The sequence below is a fragment of the Castor canadensis genome, chromosome 7, assembly GCF_047511655.1.
Source record: "Castor canadensis chromosome 7, mCasCan1.hap1v2, whole genome shotgun sequence".
Taxonomy (NCBI): domain Eukaryota; kingdom Metazoa; phylum Chordata; class Mammalia; order Rodentia; family Castoridae; genus Castor; species Castor canadensis.
In genome coordinates, this window is record NC_133392.1 from 6901598 (window position 1) to 6923377 (window position 21780).

General features: G+C 41.9%; 1 protein-coding gene across 1 annotated transcript; it reads left to right on the top strand.

Annotated features, from left to right (window-relative positions):
* The first annotated feature begins 1351 nt into the window (after positions 1-1351).
* On the top strand, positions 1352-16395 carry Tex36 (testis expressed 36). Its single transcript, XM_020179355.1, has 4 exons — positions 1352-1402; positions 6319-6450; positions 7119-7199; positions 16099-16395. The coding sequence occupies exons 1-4, from the start codon at positions 1352-1354 to the stop codon at positions 16393-16395; spliced, it is 561 nt and encodes a 186-aa protein (XP_020034944.1).
* Positions 16396-21780: the final 5385 nt, after the last annotated feature.

A 21780-nucleotide genomic window follows, 5' to 3' on the forward strand; every position in this document is an offset into this window, starting at 1 on the left:
CTCCTTACAGTGGAGGTGGCAGCCCCTGGGGATGCTGAAGAGATACTTGACAAGCTGCCCTGGGGCTGTTAGCAGCAAGTGGCAGCACCCCAGGAAGGGTGTGTCATCCCCATGGCAGGATTGCCTGGCTGGGGTTAACACAGTGGTGCCTAGCACAGCACGTGACCCATTTTCTCCTCCTTAGCATGTGACTTTTGTGTCACAGCTACAGCAGAAGTGTGGGCCCTCTGGCATCACATCCGGGAGCCATGCCTGGATCACAGATGCTGGCAGAGAATGAGGTCCCAACACTGCCGTGGAAACTCTCATTAGAAACTAGGGAGATGATTTGGGGGCTGGGCAGGGGTTGAGGACATGATTTCTTAGCACATGAGAGAACTGGACAGATTTCTCCTGTGAATGTTCACTGACCATCACCTGGGACAGCTGAGACAGTTGGCTGGACTGCATTCACCAAAGGAGAATGCTCTCTCATTCACCAGCGAGCACATGCTACTGAACAGGAGGGAGGCAGAACTAGTGTCCCCAGGCCCAGGTAGAAAAGCCAGATTTCAGAAGCGGCTTTCACAACTTCAGGGAGGCCAGGTGGCCCTTGGCTCCCGAGCTCTGGAACTGTCCCATGACCTTGGTTTTACTTTCAGTGTCCTGTTCTTGGGCTGTGTAACCCTCCTTTTCTAATTTGTCATTGTTGAAGGTTGTCATGGAGAATAAATAAATAAAAACACTGTGTTTAGTTTAGCACAGCATCTGGCATGAACACTACAACCTTGTGGCCTTCAGGTTGTGCCAGGCAAGTGAGAGTACCTGTTAGTATGTCCTGTAGTTGGGTCTGAGTTATGGAAGAGACAGAGAGAGGCTTGGGTCTTGGGGCAGAAGCACTACAGGTGTGGACAAGGACACCCCAGCCCAGGACTCAGTTTACCTCTCTGAAAACTAAGAGGTTAGGACGGAGAGTTACCATGGATACATCAAAGCAAGTACTGGTTTCAGGATTTAGAGGTTGTAAAACATCTGCCATTATCCTAAGACTGCCTTGTCATCACCTCTCCATCCTGCTCCTGGGACATCCTCAGCTGGACCCTGGTGTTTCTCTGCCCCATACTTTGGAGAACCTCAGCTGCCAAGTGGCAGGAATCCTCCGGCTCTTAGAAGACTCCTCTGCCCATTGTGATGGTGGGCTCATTCCATGACAACAATGGGTGCCCCTGACTTCCCCTCCCCTTCCCTTCTGCTGAGAAGTAAAGATCAGGAACAAGGAAGGAGGAAGAGCGGCTCTCCCAAAGTGTAGAGCTTCAGAGGCCATGGGGAGGTGAGGGAGCCAGCCTCAGCCACCATCAGCTTCCTGGAGAGAATGGCCAAGGGGAGACGCTTCAATCCCACTTTAGACAAGGACGGAAGATGGGTAAGGAAGATGGCACCCTCTGGAAGTTTTCTTGTACCATGTGGCTATGGTCAAGGGTGCAGAACCGAGTTCAGTGCTGTCCACGGAGGCAGGACCTGTGACAAGTCCTTTCCCTTGGTCTCAGCTCCTTCAGCTGTGAGTGGGACTCAGCACTTTTGGGAGAACTGAGTGGAATACTGCAAGGAAAATGCTCAACCCCATGTGGGCGCCATTGCGACCTGCTCTCCCTTTTGAGTTTTCCAGAACTCTGATCTTCAAACGCTCTAAATATCTTACTATATTGTGCGCATTCTTTGTCTCTCCTTCTTAGAACATAAGCGTCACGAAGGCTGGACCTTTGTCTGGTTTTACTCAGTGGTTTCCCCAGCGCCTAGAGTAGGCGTGCATAGTGCACACTCACTAAATATTTGTCCAAAGAATTACCTAGTATAATTATCATTCTACTAGAAACCTCTAAACAAATTCCTGCCACCCAGTCATCTGATTCCCTCAACTCCTTCAGACTATGGAGTGGACAGAGTCCAGGAAGGCATTGTTTACTCACCTCTGTCCCTGGGAAACTTCCCTCCCCAGCTCACATGCTTCCCCAGGCCACTCTAATTAAGAGATTGGGTCACATGGTGTTGCCTGAGCTGGCCCCAAAACCCCAGCCCCCAGTGTGGATATCACTTACAAAGCCCAGTGGGGTATAACATCCGGGTCCTTCCTCAGCGTGAGGTCTTAGCCTAGCTTCTCTCACTTGCTCTTCAGTACATACCTGTCGTGCACTGACAAGGGTTTTCCATTTTTAATACTTCTGAAACTCACTCACAAAAGACCACAACAGCAGAGAGCTGTCTGTATCCTCTTCCATACTCATGACCCCAGGCAGAATCTGAGAAAAGCTGGCATTCACCTCTATCAGGCAGCAAGACACAGAAAACTGCTAAATTTTTTGTGTAAAAGGAAAATGGAAATGACTTTTGCAAATTCCGGTCTTTAGGATGTTAAAAAAAAACCAAACACTGATTGCACCCACGTGTACCTAACCTTGGACTTAGGCGAAAGAGCTTAGTCTGATCTCAGTTTCTTTGCCTGTAAAATGGGAGCATAATGCACCCAGGTTAGTGAGGCTTACCGCGCTTATTCACTCAGGTGCTGAGTGTGAAGTACGAGCACATAGCGACGACACTTGCCAATTACACATTTCTTGTGTGCGTGTGTGCCTTTGTATACATACACAAAAATGCATGCCCGACTTCATTCCACTAAGACTGGGAATAATGTCTGGAAAACACATACAAAAAATAGTAAATTATAAATAAAATAAAAATGTATAACCACTTTCAATCTATATTAGAATAAAAGACCATGACTTTACAAAAATTTGACTCTGAGTTTCCTGGAAGCCCAACTAAAGTGGAAAATAGTGTCAAGTATGTAATATTAATTGCCCCATGCAGAGAAAATATGTTTCTTAACCTAAGTACCTTCCTTTCCTTCTGTCAACTACATAACAGTTAGAATTTGTGTTTGAATGATATAAAAATCTGACTACAGGATTCTAATCAGGTAGGGGTTCATATTTCTCAGGTAACAATAAATTGGAGAGGTTGGCAGTACAGGGCTGGGAATGCAAGAGTGCGCAGGAAAATAAGAGGAAGCTCAAAGAACAAGACAGAAGACAACGTCCTCTAAGGCTGCCCCACTCCCCCACCCCTTTTTATTTTATCAGGAAAATAAGTGCTTTCCCAGGAGGCCTTTCTTGCAGACCCGTGCTTCTGGCTTGTTGGGTCACGTGGCCAACTTAGCTGCAAGGCAGTCTGGGGAGGCATTTTTGCCACCCACCCTGGCATTTCAAACAAAGTCAAGCTGTTCTAAGAGAGAAAGTGAGCATCCACCTGCCATAGGTAGAAGTTTTGTCCTCCAGTTGGAAGACAGGAGGAGTACAGCCCAGATGGAGGGGCAATGTCCCCCCAGGTTTGACTGGAGCCTCTGGCACGAATCCTTCCTGCTGTCAGCACCTGAGAGCATAAAAAAAAAAAAAAATAGTGCTGACCATGAAGTTCCCAAAGTAACTTGGAGATGAGTTGGGGAAATTAAGAAATGGTTGTCTTTGAGTCAGCGGCAGTCCGTTGGGGAGGGCAGTAATTGCCCCATTAGAGGTGACAGTCATTTTGTAGTTGACCTTGCTGGGTGTCATCTGGCTGTTGCTGGGCAGGAAAGCTTTTTTCCACACACTCTCACTTTGCTATTTAATATTTCAGTCATTGAGTGATTGAATGCAGCAAAAATTTCACCGCCAACTAGTTAAAAAGCTATATTTCACGGTTACAATATCTTAACAGAAGGGTTTATTTCACAGCTATCATGTTATAGCCATTAAATATATATTTTAAAAGAGTGAAATTAAAATGCTAGAGCCATTTTTTTAACAGCAATTTCGTTCATAGACTTGCAGAATACAAATTAACTCAAAGTCAGCTGTCATTTTACTGGGAGCCACGACTCCTGATGTCAGAGCAGCCTCCCCACTGGCCCAATTTTCCCTGAGATGGGTATGACCCAGTCAGATAAAGGAAGGGCAAAGGGAAAGTGATGACCTGGAGCTCTTGAATGATTTGTATCTTCCTTTTAAAAACAATCATTTAGAAGCACTTTTGAAATAGAATCTAGGATGAATTATATACAAGTTGACAGAGATTTCCAGGATAAATTGTTAGGTGAGGAAAGCCCGGTATGAAGAAGTAAATAAGATACAATCTCGTTTTTGTTGGGCCATATTAGTCCCTTCAACAGGTACACATCTGTATGTGATCACATGTTCAGTGGTTAGTATTGTCATCGGAGGTGGCAACGGAGGTGACAAGAAAGGAAGAAGGCCACAAAGAGTGTGGCCTCTGATAATAAAAAGGTATTTCAAAATTTCCCCCCAAACTGTCAATGTCTTTTAATTGCCATATTACCAATTTTGTATACATTTGTATTATGTATACAAAATTACCCATCTATATGGACATACATCCACGTAGGGATAAATGAAAGAGTCGCCTCTAAAGTGTTAGGGAAAGGGCAATTGGATTCCGGGGGGCATTTTATTTCTTTTGCTATGTTTTTCTTTATTATTCAGATTTTTTAAACGAGTAGTATATATTACAACTCTCATCAGAATCAAATATATTAATCCTTTTTGCAAAAAAAACAAAATGACTTGCTTAGTTCAGAAACTACCACAGTGGTAGTCAGTGGGAAGAAAGTTCCTCCTTCCCTGGTGCTCCTCGCCAGTTCGCCACCTGTCCTCCATCCTCAGGGGCAGCTGCACACACAAAGCATGGGGCTTCCGAGACAACCATCTGAATGTGTTAAACGCTAGTTCTTTCATTTTGATGTGCTCCCGTACACTGTCCATTGCCTGGTGTGCATGGATTATTTATTCACACAAACGGTGCTGTTTCTTCCCTACCATCCACACTTCATTTAAAAGATCTACCCATTGCTATGTGTCTTCTAGCTTCTCCTGGCTGCAGAGAGTGCTCCCCACACATATACACTCACAAACAATCTCCCCACTAAACACACTCTTGTGAAGCCATCAATCAGAAACCATCTGGATTGTGATTTGGGGGCGTAGGTCACAGAGTTGGCCAGTGTCATACTGTGAAAGGGAAGCAAGGAAACATGCCCAGAGGTCCCCAAAGGGTTCTAAGGTGAGGCAATGGATTTGAGGCTAGGGAGGGGACAACTGTGATCAAACTAGAGCCTGCCAGTAGTTACCGAGCACTATGTGGCACTTGGTATCTTTTGAATGAAATCTACCCTGTCAGGCAGGTGTTATTATTCCCTTTCTGCAGACAAAAAAGCCCAGGCTTGGAAAAGTTAAGTCCTTTGTACAAGACTCACCTTGCAGGAAAGAGGGCTGTGCATAGACTCAGGATCTCTGAATGGACAGCCAGGACCATTGACACTGTACGAGGTCTCTTTCTCCCTTTGTGGGAATTCTCACAAGAGTTGGGCATGTCTTTTGTTGGTTTCAGTTTCCTGAAACTAGTTCTTTCCTAGAAATCTCTGCTCCAAAGTTTACTTTGAAGGGCTAGTATTTTTTTTTTCTTTTTTTTGGTTACTGGGGTTTGAACTCAAGGCCTCATGCTTGCTAGACAAGCACTCTCCCCAACAGATCCCAAGGTTGAAGAGACAGGCCTTCTCAGGGTCCCTCCCTTTCCTGGAGCAGCTCAGTAATCCATCTAAGCACAAAGACCAGGTCCCCAAACTCCATGGACAACTCAGAGTGCCATCCCATGCTCAGAGCTCCCCAAAGTGTCAGTTGAGGCTCTTATTGGGACCACCAACCTCTGCTTGGCTCTGTTTCCTTTCTTCCCTTTTGTAGGGGGACCCTTGGGGCACCCCAAGCAATCTTGCTTGTCCTCACTGCTTTTGCTGCATTCCCTCCTGACCGCTCTTGCTCCTTCCAGATTTCTCTTATGCTTCCCTGTGTTACTGGAGAGTCTGTGTGCTCCTGCTCCTCACTTGCCCTGGTTTTAGGGCCGCACACCATCCCTTCATTGCTGGAGGCCAGCCCATCCCTGTGAACGTAAGGTGCATGCTAGGGCCAAATGCCAGGGCTCCCTGGCCAGAGGAAGGCCTCAGATTTCTGCCTTCTCCCAGTACCTCCACTTGCTCTCAGTAGGGTGTGTCCTTCTTTCCAGGCTGTAGAGACATTTCTAGGCTCACCTGGGCTGGTACAATTGGCCCCTGCAAGTTTGAAGCAACTACTTCAAGTGTCTTGTGAAGAATATTTGAAAATGACAAAGATGGTGTCCTCCCCATCACATGCCAGAAACATCAGAACTGCATTTTAATCACTTTGCAGAGGAAGCCCAGATCTTTGGCTTAGAGATTCGGACGTGCCTGGTTCTAATCAGGACTGTGCTGTTTTCCAGTTCCCTCACATTGGACTAACACAGAGGACACCAGAATCCATCACGAGCACAGCATTAAAAGAGTCCCACTGTCCACGTTTGTCTGGGCAAGTGGAGGGGAAGCTGCCACCAATATACAAGGTCCAGGAGAAGGTGAGAAGGGGTTGGGGGCCCCAGCTACAGGTTCCTGTGGCTTTCCGAGAGGGTGGCATGTAGCATTTTAGCTGAAAGGCTCTTCCTTGTAAGGAACTGCCCATTTGCCATCCCTGTCTCAGGTTCAAATCCTCTGTGGAGGGAGCTACCTCCTGGTCCAGATGGCAAGCCAGGCCCCTTCATAGGCACTTCTGGTCACACTCTCGGGTCATTATCACCCACTTCTGCCTCTGAGGTCAATCACAAGCAACTTCGAGGTGCCTTGAAAGAAGGGCAGTGTGGACTTTACACCTGCCAAACTCACCCTGGACCTGGGCCTAGGCTCTGGGCTCTGGGGACCCTTATCAGTCAGACAAAGAGGGTGGCCCTGGGGGGACTCAAAGTCCTTTTCAGCTTTGGGTTCTATGGGGCCCTACACTTTTCTACCCTTGCTTCCAGAGGAGGTATTCTGAAAGAGATTTTTTCTGATTTTCAAAGCCCTAAGCTGTCACGTGCACCTGCACCCCTCATCCTGTGGGGTGCACTCCACTTGGTAATGGTTTAAACGTTTTCCTGGGAGGTAGACTTGGCCCATCCCTCTTCCCTCCTAGTCACTGTACCCCAGCTCTGGAAGCATTGGGCAGCTCTGACATGCACCTTTTTTCATCTCCCCCCTTGCTTTTCTCCAGCAAGCAGTTAACCACAGCTTCCCCTTCTCTGTGCACGACAACCGCCACAGTTTTGAGGACTGTGGATACTACCTTGACTCCGTGAGTACGTATTTCCTAATTATTAGGGGCTGGCGTGTAGCTCAGTGGAAAATCACTTGCCTAGCAAGCATGAGACCCTGGGTTCAATCCCAAACACTGGGATGGGGGGAAGAAAACTGATAAAATAGGGAGCAATATCAGGTCTTTTGATTTTCTGAGGTGCATAGAATATAGACAACTGACAACAAAGCTGGAACAAGGTCAAAACAAATCAGGGTCTTAAACCAGGCTTACAGCAGGCTATAGCACAAAAACCTCCTCTGGAAGCCCTCAAGGTGGCATGCATCTTCCAAAGTCTGCACCAACCATCTGCCACCATTAATGTGCACCTCACGATTACAAAGTCCCTTTCTGTAAATTATCTTTTGTGAGCATCCTTGTAAAGATTGTTCTGGGAAGGAGGGCTGTGCATGTCTCTGGATGGCAGAGCCAGGACTCCGAGGTGGGGTCACAGGGAGAGCTCCGTGACATAAGGGATGACTATCTAAGAACTACAGTTACTTGTCCTCTTGATGTGCAAGTTCCCCATGGCTGGAGAACTTGAAGTCTCATGGCATTTATTAGCGGGGGGTTTACATAGCACTGCAACAGAAATGCAGTGAGAACTGCATGTGTAATTTAATTTCTCCAGTCATTGCGTTAAGTAAAAGAAGCTGCAAAACGAATCATACAGATGCTCTCCTTCTTGGGTGGTGCGAGTCACAGTTTTTTGACTCTATGGAATGTGGTGGAAGACACAATGATGTCCTCCTCTCTTGCAATCGTGAAACACTGAGCACTTTACAGGGTACTGTGTTGGTGGAGGAGGTTAGGTGTATTAGAAGCTTTTTACTTTTTTGCGGTAGTGGGGTTTGAACTCAAGGCCTTGTGCTTTCTGGGCAAGTGCTCTCTACCACTTGAGACACACACCAGCCCTTTTTGCTTTAGTTATTTCTCAGTTAGGGCCTCGCACTTTTGCCTGGACCATCTGCAGACCTCAATCCTCCTACCTCCACTTCCTGCATGGTTGAGAATACAGATGTAGCCCTACATGCATTTTTGACTTCGGATATTTTCAACTTCCAAAGGGTTGAGCGGGATAGAAGTCAAGGAGCATTTGCACATTTTATGTAACCTGATATTTCCTCCAAATTATCAATTCAACATGTAATCCAGGTATTATAACTGAAATATTTTCCATTTGTTTTTCCAAGCTAAGTCTTTAAAATCTACTTTGTACTTTACACATCTTGATTTAGATGAGTCTCATCTCAAGTGCTCAGTAGTTACTGTGGCTGGTGGCCACCTCACTGGACATTGCAGGGTTAGTATTGTAGGTTGTGTCAGGTGAGCTCTGGGAATCTCCACCAAACCTGAAAGTCCATGATAACAATGGTGTGACATTGGCAATACCCACTTCATACTGTCTCATTGAATCCCCACAGCAAACTTATGGGCTAATTACTCTTTTGTTTTTGTTTTTGCAGTGCTGGGGATGAAGCCCAGGGTCTTGCAAATGCTAGGCAAGCACTCTACTACTTGAGCTACCTCCCCAGACTTTTTCTTTCTCTTTTATCCTTCCTTCACTCCTTCCCTCCCTCCCTCCTTCCTTCCTTCGTTTCTTTCTTTTTCTCTCTCTCTCTCTCCCTTTTCCACTTGCTTTCCCCCTTCCACTTTTTGTAGGCTCTGACTGTTGTGGACATTAACCATTTCTTTTTTTATTAATGTATATTAGCTGTACAAAGGGGTTTTATTATGATATTTCCATAGATGTGTACAATGTATTTTGATCAAATTCACCTCTATTTTACTCCCTTAACTCCTTCCCTGCTCCCCCCACCCTTTTCAAATAATGTTGAGTGGGTTTCATTATGCTATATACTTTGATCATGTTTACTCCCAGTACTGTCTCCTTTCCCCTCCTCCTCCTGCTGATCCCCCCAGACAGTCCCCCACCTGATGCTCATGCTCCATCACCATCGTCATCATTTTAGGTCCAGACCCTCGTATGAGTGAAAACATGTGACATTTGGCTTTTTGAGTTAATATTATCTTGCTCAGCATGAGAATCTCCAGTTCCATCCATTTTCTTGCAAATGACACAATTTCACTCTTTATGACTGAATAAAACTCGATTGTCTATGTATACCACATTTTCTTTATCCGTTCATTGGTTGTTGGGTGCCTAGGCAGATTCCATAGTTTGGCTATTGTGAACAGTGCTGCAATAAACATGGCTGTGCAGGTGTCTCTGTTGTGGGTTGGCTTACACTCCTTTGGATGTATGCCCAAGTGTGGTTTAGCAGAGTCACAAGGTTGATCTAGCTTTAGTTTATTGGTGAACCTCCATGTTGATTTCACAGTGGTTGCACTAATTTACATTCTCACCGACAGTGTATAAGGTTCCTTTTTTTCCCTTCATACTTGCCAGCATTTGGTGTTTGATTCTTGAAGACAGCCATTCTGAATGGGGTGAGATGGACTCTCAGTGTTGTTTTGTTTCGAATTTCCTTTATGGCTGAGGATGTTGAACATTTCTTCATGTCTTTATTAGCCATTTGTACTTCTTCTGAGAACTGTCCCTTCCATTAATCTGCTCATGTAGTAATTAGGTCATTTGTTCTTTTGGTGTTCAGTTTTTTGAGCTCTTTGTATATTCTGGTTATCCGTTGAAGAGCTTGCAAAGATTTTGCTCCTATTCTGCGGGTTCTGTCTTCATTCTGGCAATTGTTTCCTGTGATGTGTCCTGAGAAGCCTTTTAATTCGATGCAAACCCATTTGTCAATTCTTGCTCTTATTTCCTGGGCAATTGGAGTCCTGTTCAGACAATAATGGCCTGTATCTATATCTTCTAGTGTTTTCCTGCAGTAGTTTCAAAGTTTCAGGTCCTAGATTAAGATTTTTTGATCCATTTTGAATTGATTTTTTATACAAGATGAGAGATGGGAGTCTAGTTTCAGTTTTATAAATGTGGATATCCAGTTTTCCCAGCATCATTTGTTGAAGAGCCTGTCTTTTCTTCAACATATGTTTTTTGCTCCTTTATGAGAAATCAGGTAGCTGAAGCTGTGTGGGCTTATTTCTGGGTCTTCTATTTGATTCTATTGGTCTACATGTCTGTTTTCATTACTATGGCTCTGTAATATAATTTAAAGTCCAGTATTGTGATACTTCCAGTGTTGTTCTTTTTGCTCAGGGTTGCTTTTGCTATTTGGGGTCGTTTATGAATTTTAGGATTGATTTTTCTATTTCTGTGAAGAATGACATTGGAATTTTGATGGGAACTGCATTTAATCTGTAGTATAGGTTTCTGCCAATCCATGAACATGGGAAGTCTTTACATCTTCTGTGTTTTCTTTAATTTTTTTTCAAGGTTTTATAGTTTTCATTGTAGATGTCTTTCACATCCTTGGTTAAGTTTATTTATAGGCATTTTATTTTTGTGAGTATATTGTGAATAAGATTGTTTTCCTGTCTTTTTTCTCAGTCTGTTCATTGTTGGTATATAGAAAAGCCATTGATTTTTTTTGTATGTTGATTTTATATCTTACTACTTTGCCAAAAAAGTTTATCAGAACTAGGAAATTTTTGGTGGAGTCTTTAAAGTCTTTTAAGTATAGGATCAGATCACCTGCAAATATGGATTACTTGACTTCTTCCTTTCTTATGTATATCCTCTTTATTTTCTTCTTTTGCCTTATTGCTCTGGCTAAGAATTCAAGCTCTGTATTGAATAAGAGTGGGGAGAGTGGACATCCTTGTCCGCAGATGTGTACAATGTATTTTGATCAGATTCACCCCCTCTATTTTAATCTCTTAAACTCCTGACTTTAGAAGAAATGGCTTCAACTTTTCCCCATTTAGCATGATGTTGGCCTTAGGTTTGTCATATGTAGCCTTTATTATGTTGAGGTACACTCCTTCTATTCCTAGTTTCTTCAGAGCTTTTATCATGAAAGCATGTTACACTTTGTCAAAGGCTTTCTCTGCGTCTATAGGGATTTTCATGTGGGTTTTGTTCTGGATTCTGTTTATGTGCTGTATTATGCTATTGATTTGTGTATGCTGAACGAGGATGTATGAGCTTTTCAATGAGTTGTAGAATTCGATTTGCAAGTATTTTATTGAGAATTTTTGTATCTGTGTTCATCAAAGAAATTGGTCTATAATGTTAACTTTTCTGTTTTTGAGATAGAATGTCTCCACTATCCTCCCCTGGGCCGCCTTCCACCTTATGCTCCTCCTTCCTCCCTAGTGTCTGGGATTGCAGGGATGCCCCACCACACCCAGCTGAGCTAAGTTCACTTATTCTCAATTTAGAAACAAGAAAACTGAGAACCAGAGAAGTTAATCTACCTGTCAAAAGCTACCCTTTTCTCCCCGCTACAATGTCCTAAGTAAACCTAAGAAGCTTAACCAGAAAAATCTGGCTTTCTTCTGACTGACTATTGAATACAGAACCAGAATGTCCATGCTGCCTGCCTCTCCAAAAGGAGTGTCTAATATGTGTTCTAAGTTACCAAGGTACCATATCCTTTAAAAGCCCAAATAATACAGAATTTTATAAAATTGTCAATAAAATCCACACCTATTTTCCCTCCTCACAATCACACCTTGATGATTCACTGCTCATAGTAGTTTAGTGGGTAAAGTTTGAGAATGTTTTGTAACACACATAGACACACAGACAGACAGACAGACATAGACACACACACACAGACACATACCGACACACAGACACACAGACACACAGACACATACACACATACATAGACACACACAGACATACAGACACATACACACACAGAAAGACACAAATACAGACACACACATATAGACACACACACAGAGACACAGACACACAGACAGACATATATAGACATACAGACAGACACAGAGACATACAGACACACACAGACACACAGACATACAGACACACACATACACACACAGACATGCAGACACACACATACACAGACACACAGACATACAGACACACACAGACATGCACACAGACACACACAGACATACAGACACACAGACAAACATACAGACATACACACAGACACATACACACAAGTGCACATCTTGTTACCACCTGTACCTTACTGGAGTTATGAGAGCCTTATAGAAAGCACTGGAAGATTTCCAACTTCCTCTGTGTTCTGGAAGAGTTGACATAACATTTGGATTTTCGGCTTCGTGAAGGTTAAGTAGAATTTGCCCATGGAGCTGGGGATAGCTCAGGAGCTCAGTGGTTACAGTACTTGCCTACTATGACGAAGGTTCTGGGTTTGATCCTTAGCACTACAAAAAAAATTGCCCATGAAATTACTTAGGTTTGTACCTTTGGTGGAGTAAGTTTTTTTTTTTTTGATTGCCTTTTCCATTTCTTCTTAATTATTAATCTATTCAAATGTTCTCTCTCCTTTTGTATACATTTACATCATCAAATTTACTGACATACTCTTATTTTGTTCTTTAACATTTTCCTTCTTCAAATATTTGCTGTCCTTTAAACAGTGCTGAATGTTTAGTTCAAATGTTGTAAATTTTGTTAATAAATTTATTAAAACTATGAATACTCCAAATTATTGCTTTTACTACATTGCAAAGGTTTTTCTACTAAGGTATCATTATTCACTATTATTTGCTTCTCAATAGTTCATATTTAATTTTTAACTCTTTAAGTCAAGAGATATTTGGAAGAATGTTTTGAATTCTATATATGCCTAGATTTTTAGAGGCCATCTATTTGTTGGTAATAATCTAGTTTTTACGTTAAAGAAACTTCTATAGCTGTGTTCTGTGATTTTGGACTTTTGAGTTACAGAGGTTATCTTTGTATGTAATTAATTTTGGAGAGTTTCACTGGAGTTTAAAAAGAACACATAGTCTCCCCTTTATTATAATCTTTAAATTTATTGATTCAGGACCGTTACAAATGTTACCGAAGTATTTCTTATTCTTTTCCTATTTTTTGTGTTGCTTTATTAGTTTCTGTTTCTAAGGTTGTCCTTGAATTTCTAAACATTTTTTTTCTTTTACATTGTTTAATACTATGTCTTTCTGCATAAAAACTCATGATTGTTTCCTTGGTGGCTTTTGCCATTTAATAATATGAAGTATTTCTCTTTATATGCTTAAATGAGTTTATTTTTTGACACTGGTGATTGAACCCAGGGCCTCTACCACTTGAGCCCTATTCCTGCCCTTCAGTTCATGTTTGCCTGGCCTTGAACCTGTGATCCTCCTGCTGCCACCTCTTGAGTACTTTGGATTACAGACATGCACAAGCCTGGTTATTATACACTTTAATGCTTTTAGTTGTGAATTCTACTTGTTAGCATTGCCACTAGATCCTTTTTGTCTACTCCCTTGTCTTCATAATTTTTAGTTATTTTGCTTTGGGTTTTTCCTCTGTTATAAATAGAATGAAGAATAGTTCAGAAAAAATCTAAGAGTCATTGTTTTTTTTTTAATTTTTATTGTTTTATTACTCATATGTGTATACAATGCTTGGGTCATTTCTCCCCCCTGCCCCCACCCCCTCCCTTACCACCCACTCCACCCCCTCCCTCTCCCCCCCAACCCCTCAATACCCAGCAGAAACTATTTTGCCCTTATTTCTAATTTTGTTGAAGAGAGAGTATAAGCAATAATAGGAAGGAACAAGGGTTTTTGCTGGTTGAGATAAGGATAGCTATACAGGGAGTTGACTCACATTAATTTCCTGTGCATGTGTGTTACCTTCTAGGTTAATTCTTTTTTTTTGATCTAGGCTTTTCTCTAGTTCCTGGTCCCCTTTTCCTATTGACCTCAGTTGCTTTTAAGGTATCTGTTTTAGTTTCTCTGCGTTAAGGGCAACAAATGCTAGCTAGTTTTTTAGGTGTCTTACCTATCCTCACCCCTCCCTTGTGTGCTCTCGCTTTTATCATGTGCTCAAAGTCCAATCCCCTTGTTGTGTTTGCCCTTGATCTAATGTCCAGTGTTTCTTTATATATGAATTTAAGCCATTCACACAATCCATGATAACAATTTATGGTTTTGGTTTTATTTCTGTTATTTCTATTTCTATTTCTTATTTATATTATTTACATTTTACATCTTTCTTCTTGTTCTTCCAGCTTTGCTACACTGGCTGAATTTATTTATTTACTCTGATTTCTGTTGATACTCTCCTAGTAATTACTCTCTAGTATTTAAGAAGAACATTAATACCATATTACTCTCTGAACATAAAAATTAATACCTACAGCTTTTTCCCAAGGAGAAGGCAAGTCCTTCAGAGTGTTTTTCCTCCACACTTCCCTTCCTAGGGCTGTCATGTTGGTGGCCCTGGCTTCTGTCAGCCGTGGAGGTGCCACTCCGGGTCTTCTACCTGGAGCTCAGATCAGTGGCCGTGGCCTCTCAAGTCCAGTTAAAAATCTTGCAATTTCAGTTGTTGATGTTGTCTCTCTCAGCAAGTATTTGACCTTAATTATAAGTTCTGCCTACTGCCCTACTCATTTTGTTCTTCCTTTGGTTTCTTTTCGTTGTGCTGGAGTATCCTCAAGGAACCTTTTAGAAAGGTGCTTGGACAGTGTGCCTGGCATCTTCTGTCTGTCCCTCCAGAGCTGCCCTCCCCCTTTCCTCCCTGCCCTGGTCCCACAGGATGATATGTGGAGATGCCCTTGGGGTTTTCCTACAGGCTACACATGTGTAAACACAACCATCCCTCCGTATCCACGGGGATTCATTCCAGGATCTCCCCTGGGATACCCAAAACAGCAGATGCTCAGGTCCCTCGTGAAAGATGGTATAGTGTCTGCATAGGACCTATGCACATTCTCCCACGTATTTTAAATCATTTTAAGATTACTTATAATACCTCAGACAGTGTAAATGCTGTGTAAAGAGTGTCACTGCATTGACTTTCTCCTTGTCAAGGAAGAAATGTCTATACGTGTTCTGTACAGAAGCAATCTTTAAAAAATATTTTTGAGCCACTGTTCATTGCATCCAAGGTTGGTTGAACCCAAGAATACAGATGCAGGAGCTGCATCCATCAACTCATCCTAATTTAAGTGCACCATTGGTGAACCCAGCTAGTACTGGTCCACCTGCACAGACCGCCCCACTTTACTGGTGCAAAGTCTGTGTCACCCAAGGTCGATTTCCTTTAAGTCCTTTGTGTCTACGTGTCTTCTTTCTTAGTTTCCACCTACTTGTGATGAAATCAAATGTACAAGTTTGAACACAGAGTCATTCTCGGGTCTGCTTATGAGGGGCCAAGACACAATGGGCAAGCCTGTGGGCAGAGCCCACAATCCCGCTTCCTTCAGGGGAGCCAGGGGGTCGGGAAGAATTCAGTCTCCCTCCTGGCTTCTCAGGGAGAGGGCCATCTGTCCACTGAGGTTGGGAGGAAGCCAGGGACAGGTGCAGGGTTAAGGGAGTTGAGGTCTGTTACTAGGTTGTTTCTGGCTGGGCTTTCTCAGGTTTTGCCTTCCATTAAAAGTCCAGTCTCCTTGGTGGTACTGCAAGGTGCGAGGGCAGTAACAACAGCCCAAGAATGGAATGTCAATTTATGGAATTCAACAGGCTGTTCAAGGAGACTTCTTGTAATGGTTGTCATTTTGTGCATTTATAAAGGCATATATGTCGTGTAGCTGGTTTTAGTAAATCCTCAAAACTATGTGACCTTGCCAGGTGCCGATGGCTCACACCTGTAATCCCCCTAGCTACTCAGGAAGCAGAGAGACCCTATGTCAAAAAAACCCTTCACAAAAAAAAGAAAAGAAAGAAAGAAAGAAAAGAAAAGGGCTGGTGAAGTGGCTCAAGGTGTAAACCCTGAGTTCAAACCCCAGTACCACAAAAAAACAAAAGCAAAAAAACTTATTTGACCTTAAATATTTCCCCTAACGTTATCATTCCTCCCCAGGGCCTGGGACGTAAGAAGATCTCCCCAGATAAAAGGCAACATGCTTCTAGAAATTTCAATCTTTGGGCATGTGACTACATCCCATCTCGTCTCGATGGCTTTTCAAATAACCAAATATCATATGTGTATAAGGAGGCCATGGTGATGTCCAGCTTCAGGCGCTTTCCAAGACGTTATAACGAGAGATGGAGTGCTTTTAAATTTATTCCAGAGCAAAGCTATGCAGAGTTTTTGAAGAAGAAGCCAAAAATAAGGTTCCCTATCGACAAAAAGGCTATTTTGCCACGAGAACCCTAATCTTCCCAGAAGATTCTTGATGAGTCTTATAATATTTCTGTTTCATCAGACATTCTAAAAGTGGATGTTTTCTGATCCAGTACTTCTATTTAATCTTTGAAATGCTTTTGTCACTTTTAACAAGGTTGAAAAACATTCAAATCCTTATAAAATAAAGATATGTAAAACTATATGGCATGTAAAGAAACTTTAAGATGATTACATTTACCTTTGGGGGGAATTTAAAAAATTACTTCATACATGGTTATATTTTCATTTTGAATTTCTAAACAATACAGAGGAAGCAAAAGGCCTCCCTGACTGTACCAGGTCCACAATCCTTGTCCTGTCCCAAGAGGTCATTCAACCACTTGTTCTTCTTCTGTGCATGTATGATCACATATGTGCATAAATATATAAAATTTAAAATTTGCTATAAAACATTTATTTTGATATTTCATTGTGTATCTAAGAGTTTTTTCAGCATTAGTATAGACTAAAAAAAAAAACAGCTGCACTGCATCCCCAAGTAAGGATGCACACTATATTTTAAAAATTATTTTCTTATTAATGGCATTTGAATTGCTAATGCCCTTTTGAGTCAGGCATAATTCTTTGGGTGCATGTCTGCACACACTTGGGGCCAGGCTCTGACAGTGTCTGTTTGGTGATACTGGATTGGATAGGAAGTGCAGCTCAAGTTCACAGCCAAATTGCCTTGGAAAGACTGGCCCATGAAACTCCCACCAACAGTATCTGTGAGTTTCTGCTTTTCTCCCCTCATAGTTCAGATGCTTAAGGACAAAGAAAAGTCACTTTGTTATTATCTTATTCTGCATTTTGTTAATTATTGGGGAAGGTATCTTTTCCTAAACGTTGCCTGTTTATATTTTCCTTCAATTAATTGAGTAGGATCAGCCTTATTTTACACAAAAATTTTCTTGTTTATTCTTGGATATTTTCCCTACAGGTGAGTTTTAGAATAAGCTTGTCAAGTAAAACAATATGCATTGCCAATTTTGTAAGAAGTTTCCTAAATTTAGGTATTAATTTATGGAAAATAGACAAGTTTATACTGAGGTGCAAATCTCCCCAGTTGTTCTAATCTTATTTTGCATCTTCCCTGAAATGTATCATTTTGCTCATACAGGTCTACATGCTTTTCTACGCTGATTCCTGCACTTTTTGCACCTTTATGCTATTGTGAAAACTTTTTTCTTTTAAGTTGCACTTTCAGATTGGTTTTGGCTAGTATGTGAGAAAGCTATTGATCTCTGTATATTAATCTTTTATTTGCTCATCTGACTAAACTTCTAATAAATACATAATAAAGTTCTAACACTTTCTCATTTGATTCTTAACTGCATTTTCTATGTAAACAATTAAATCTTTAGCAAAAGTGATAATTTTGTATCTAACTTTTGTGTGCCCCCCCCCACATATATTATTGCATTGCAAGGACCTAGGTGTAATTTTGACATTATCACAGATAGAGAACATCTTAATTTTATTTCTGAATTTAATGGAGCTGTTTTTAATGTGATACCAAGAAACCTGACTTTCACCTTAGGTTTCAGATAGGTACCTCCATCTATTTGTCTAGTTAAGCACATTCTTTGATAGTCTAAGTTTCATAAGGTTTTCTTTTTTTGGCCCTAAAATGTTTCTTAAAAGTATATGTACATGAAAAGGTTTTCTAAGAAAATATAAGAACAATAAACAGTGAACAAAAGAATTTTTTTCCATCCCTGACTTCCCATCCTCATTTTCTGTCCCATTGCTGGCTCGATATGTCCTGTGTGCATCCTACCCTAGGTGGTCTGTAGACAGACTTTCTCTGTCTGTCTCTTACACACGGGCACCTTAACAAGCACTAAGGGAGACACCATTCCACCATTGCTTCCGGCTGCTCCCCACCAACTACACTGATGAATAGAGCCTCCATATTAGTACCTACAAATTTGCTTCTTTTTAAAAAAATGTGACTGCTGGATATTTCCTCAAGTGACTGTGCCATGGTGCTTGCAATCTTTTGATGGCCATACAGGCTATTTCCAGCCTTTTCTTACCAAAAGCAATCTGGAGCAAATGTCTCTATAGACAAACATTTGCATTCATTGACAAGCACTTCTAGATGTAAACGCCTGTGTTCATTAAAGAGTAAGCGAATTTTCAGCCTTAGTTCCTGTCATCAACTGTTCTAAGAGGTCATGCTCCAGGTTATAGTTTCACTAAGATAATGTGACAAGAGAGCCTCTAATTTTCCATGCCTTCACACGATCAAGCTTTATATCTGGTGTTTGCTAGCCTAAAAATGGTATTGTGTTTTAATTTTTGTGTCTTTCATTGTGTGTAGCTATCAAAAAGCCATTTGTATTTATCTTGCTGTAAACTGTTTACCTATATACTTTTGTAAGCTTTCTATTCGTCCCATTCTTTAATCGTTTGTAGGACTTCTGTGTACATTAAGTTCGGAAGCCTTTTGGAGTAAATGTGTTCTAAGTACTTTATCTGGTCTGGTTTTTTTTATTCCTTTGTTTCATACACACACACTATGGTTCTCTTGTTATTATTCATTTAAAAATAGCTTGAATTGCTTTCTTTTTCAACCCAAGAATCATTTAAAAAGTGTGGTTTTAAATTTATTTTGTTAATTTTCTTCTTCCTCTTCCTTTTCCTTCTCCTCCTCCTCCTCTTCTTTCATTTCTTTGAGAAGACAGGGTCCAGGCTGGCCTTGAACTAGTGATCTTCCTGCCTCCTGAATGCTGGGATTATAGATATGCCCCACCACACCTGGCCTCTTTTGTTGTTATTTTTTTCTTGTTAATAACTTATTAATTGATTAATTTCTGCACTACAGTAAATGATTAAGATCTGTGTGATTTCTGTTTACTGAAAAATTTTAGATGTATTTGTGACTTGACACATGGTCAACTTCTGTGACTATTTTACATATATTTAATGGCTGAACTCTCTCCCTTTTAAGTAACTCATTTTTTTGGGGGAAATAATTAAAGGGTCACGGGAGAGAAATCCTAAGCTTTTAATGAAAGGTTTTTCAATGCTGTATTCTGCTGTTTAGCCAACCTACTGAGGTTTTCCTATAATGAAACATTTTAATTTCCAGGATCTTGCTGGCTTTTATTTATGGATATGATGTTTAATTCTAATTATACTTTTTCCAATATCCTCTTAGTCTCCTCTACTCACTGCTTCCTAGTATGCATTTACCTTTCTTGCACGAAACAAACATTTGGTGAATCCTGGGTTGATATTCTTGTTGGGTTTTGAGAATCCCTGTGTGAGCTGTTTGTTCTCCTCACTCTGTGTGCATGAGGCTGGGTGAGAGGCAGGACAGGTGGCCTCGGGTGCGGCCACTAACTCCTTTTTTGGGGGGGCTGGAGCTCCTGGGTTGTCTTTTGGCACCTTCTTGGGACACTGCCCTGACCCCCAACCGAAGTGCAGACTCTCACTGACCTGGATCCAGTTCATTGTTTAGCACGGAGAATGTGATGGGGGCACCCCTGGCAGAGAACCTCTGTAAATCACCTACCCAACAACACCTGGGCCTTGCCTCTTCTCAAATTCACTGCCTCCAGGCCAGCACCCCCCAAGCAAAAGGTAACATGTTTGCAGCAAAGCCAACTGTGTACGACTTGATCTTCCGTCCTTTTGAAAATCAGGAGCACTTGTCATAGATAGAAGGTAATCTAAAAGCAAATACAGTGTGAAACCAACTAACCAATGTGATTATATTCCAGTTGTGGTCCTTGCCTCCTGAAGGCTTCTTGTTAGAGGCCTACCCTCGGCTTGTTGAAATAGGAATTTAGTAGGTGTTAGACATATTATCCCAAATCCAAAGTTTCTCCCAGACCTCAACAGGTTTGAAATTGAATAGAAAAAGAATAACTTATGTAATACAAGGCTGCATCTGGCAGCCACTAAACCTAGCCGCCCCCCCACCATGATGCAGGAAATACAGACCAATGGTTTCTAGTATGTGCAGCAAGACTAAATTTTAAAAACTGACACGCACGGAGGTGGAGAGAACATGAAATGACGTCTCGTGCATCCTAAATGAGGCACCGTGGTTTCCACTTTCTGTCCCTTTTCTGAGGGACACCTTGAAGGCCTTCCCTCCACTCCCTAGTTTCCAAAGCATGCTAAGTTTTTGTTGTGGTTTACTAGGATTGTAAAAGGCACTTTAGTGACATCAGAGCTTCCCTGGGGTCCAAACCTGCACCCTGAGTCTCACCTTAGATGCAGACACAGTCACTGCATGCTGGGGAACCTTCTGGGAATTGCACTACACATACCTCAAGTCCATCCTGACCCACAGGGTTGTATGGCTCCCCTCTGCCCAGGGCGAGTTCTCTGCAAGGCTCATCACTGCCTCCCCAACATGGAGGAATGTCATTTTCCACCACTTGAGGTTTCCTCTGTTTCCTCTGCTTTCTTCTCCTTAAAAAAAACAAAGCAAAACAAAAACCCTCTTGCCTGCCTTCTTCCTTGTTTCTCCTTCTCTGCCCAAATGCCAATAATCCCCAGTGAGAGTGACATTTGGTTCAATTGCCTGGAAGTGAAATTCAAAAATTGACCCAAAAGGCATTTTACAGAACCAAATCTGAAGTTTTGTGAAGGAGGAGTTGGGGGTTAAAGAGTAGGAGTTATATTTACCAACTACAGAAACGCAAAGTGGATAAACTCCCCTGAAAGCCTGTCTTCACTAATTTTTTTATGTAAAAAATAACAACACCATCAGATTATCTCACAATTCTCAATACAGTGAACCAGGAACAAAAGGATACTGCACGTTTGCACAAAATAGATCTGGGGATCTCCAAATATAATAACCAGCTTTGTGCAAATAAACGTCTTCAGTAACTTGGTACAGAATAAATGACTTGCTCTGGTTGGCACTTTGCTTTAGCGGGTTGTTTTGAACAGAGGAAAGGCCTACTTACTAATCCATTACGTGCAGGTGTTATAGATTTCTTCTGTTAGACACTAAAAGAGCAGCTGATGGCTCAGCTATCGTGTTCTGGAGGGATGCTGCCTGGTATCAGTTCCAGAAGAATGTCAGAAGCCTAGTTACTGCCAGTGCATACAGCAGGCACACTTGTAACCACTGAGCCTCTAATCAATATTTGCAAAAATCAGATCTACAGGTCCTTAGACACCACAGGTAAAGGAGCAGAGCGATGACATCCTAACTGAAAGTGACTGGTAGATGCAGCCTATTTGGGGACAGAGAAACGCATTCTTATGGAGACCATTTGACATTTATGTTTCAAAGAAGGCCCCATGACTTGTTTTTGTTTGGAGCATTTGTGGCTGTCTTTGGCCAAAAACATTCGGCCTTGGTGGCCTTGCTCTGGAATCAGATGTAGTGACCATGTCTCCTAC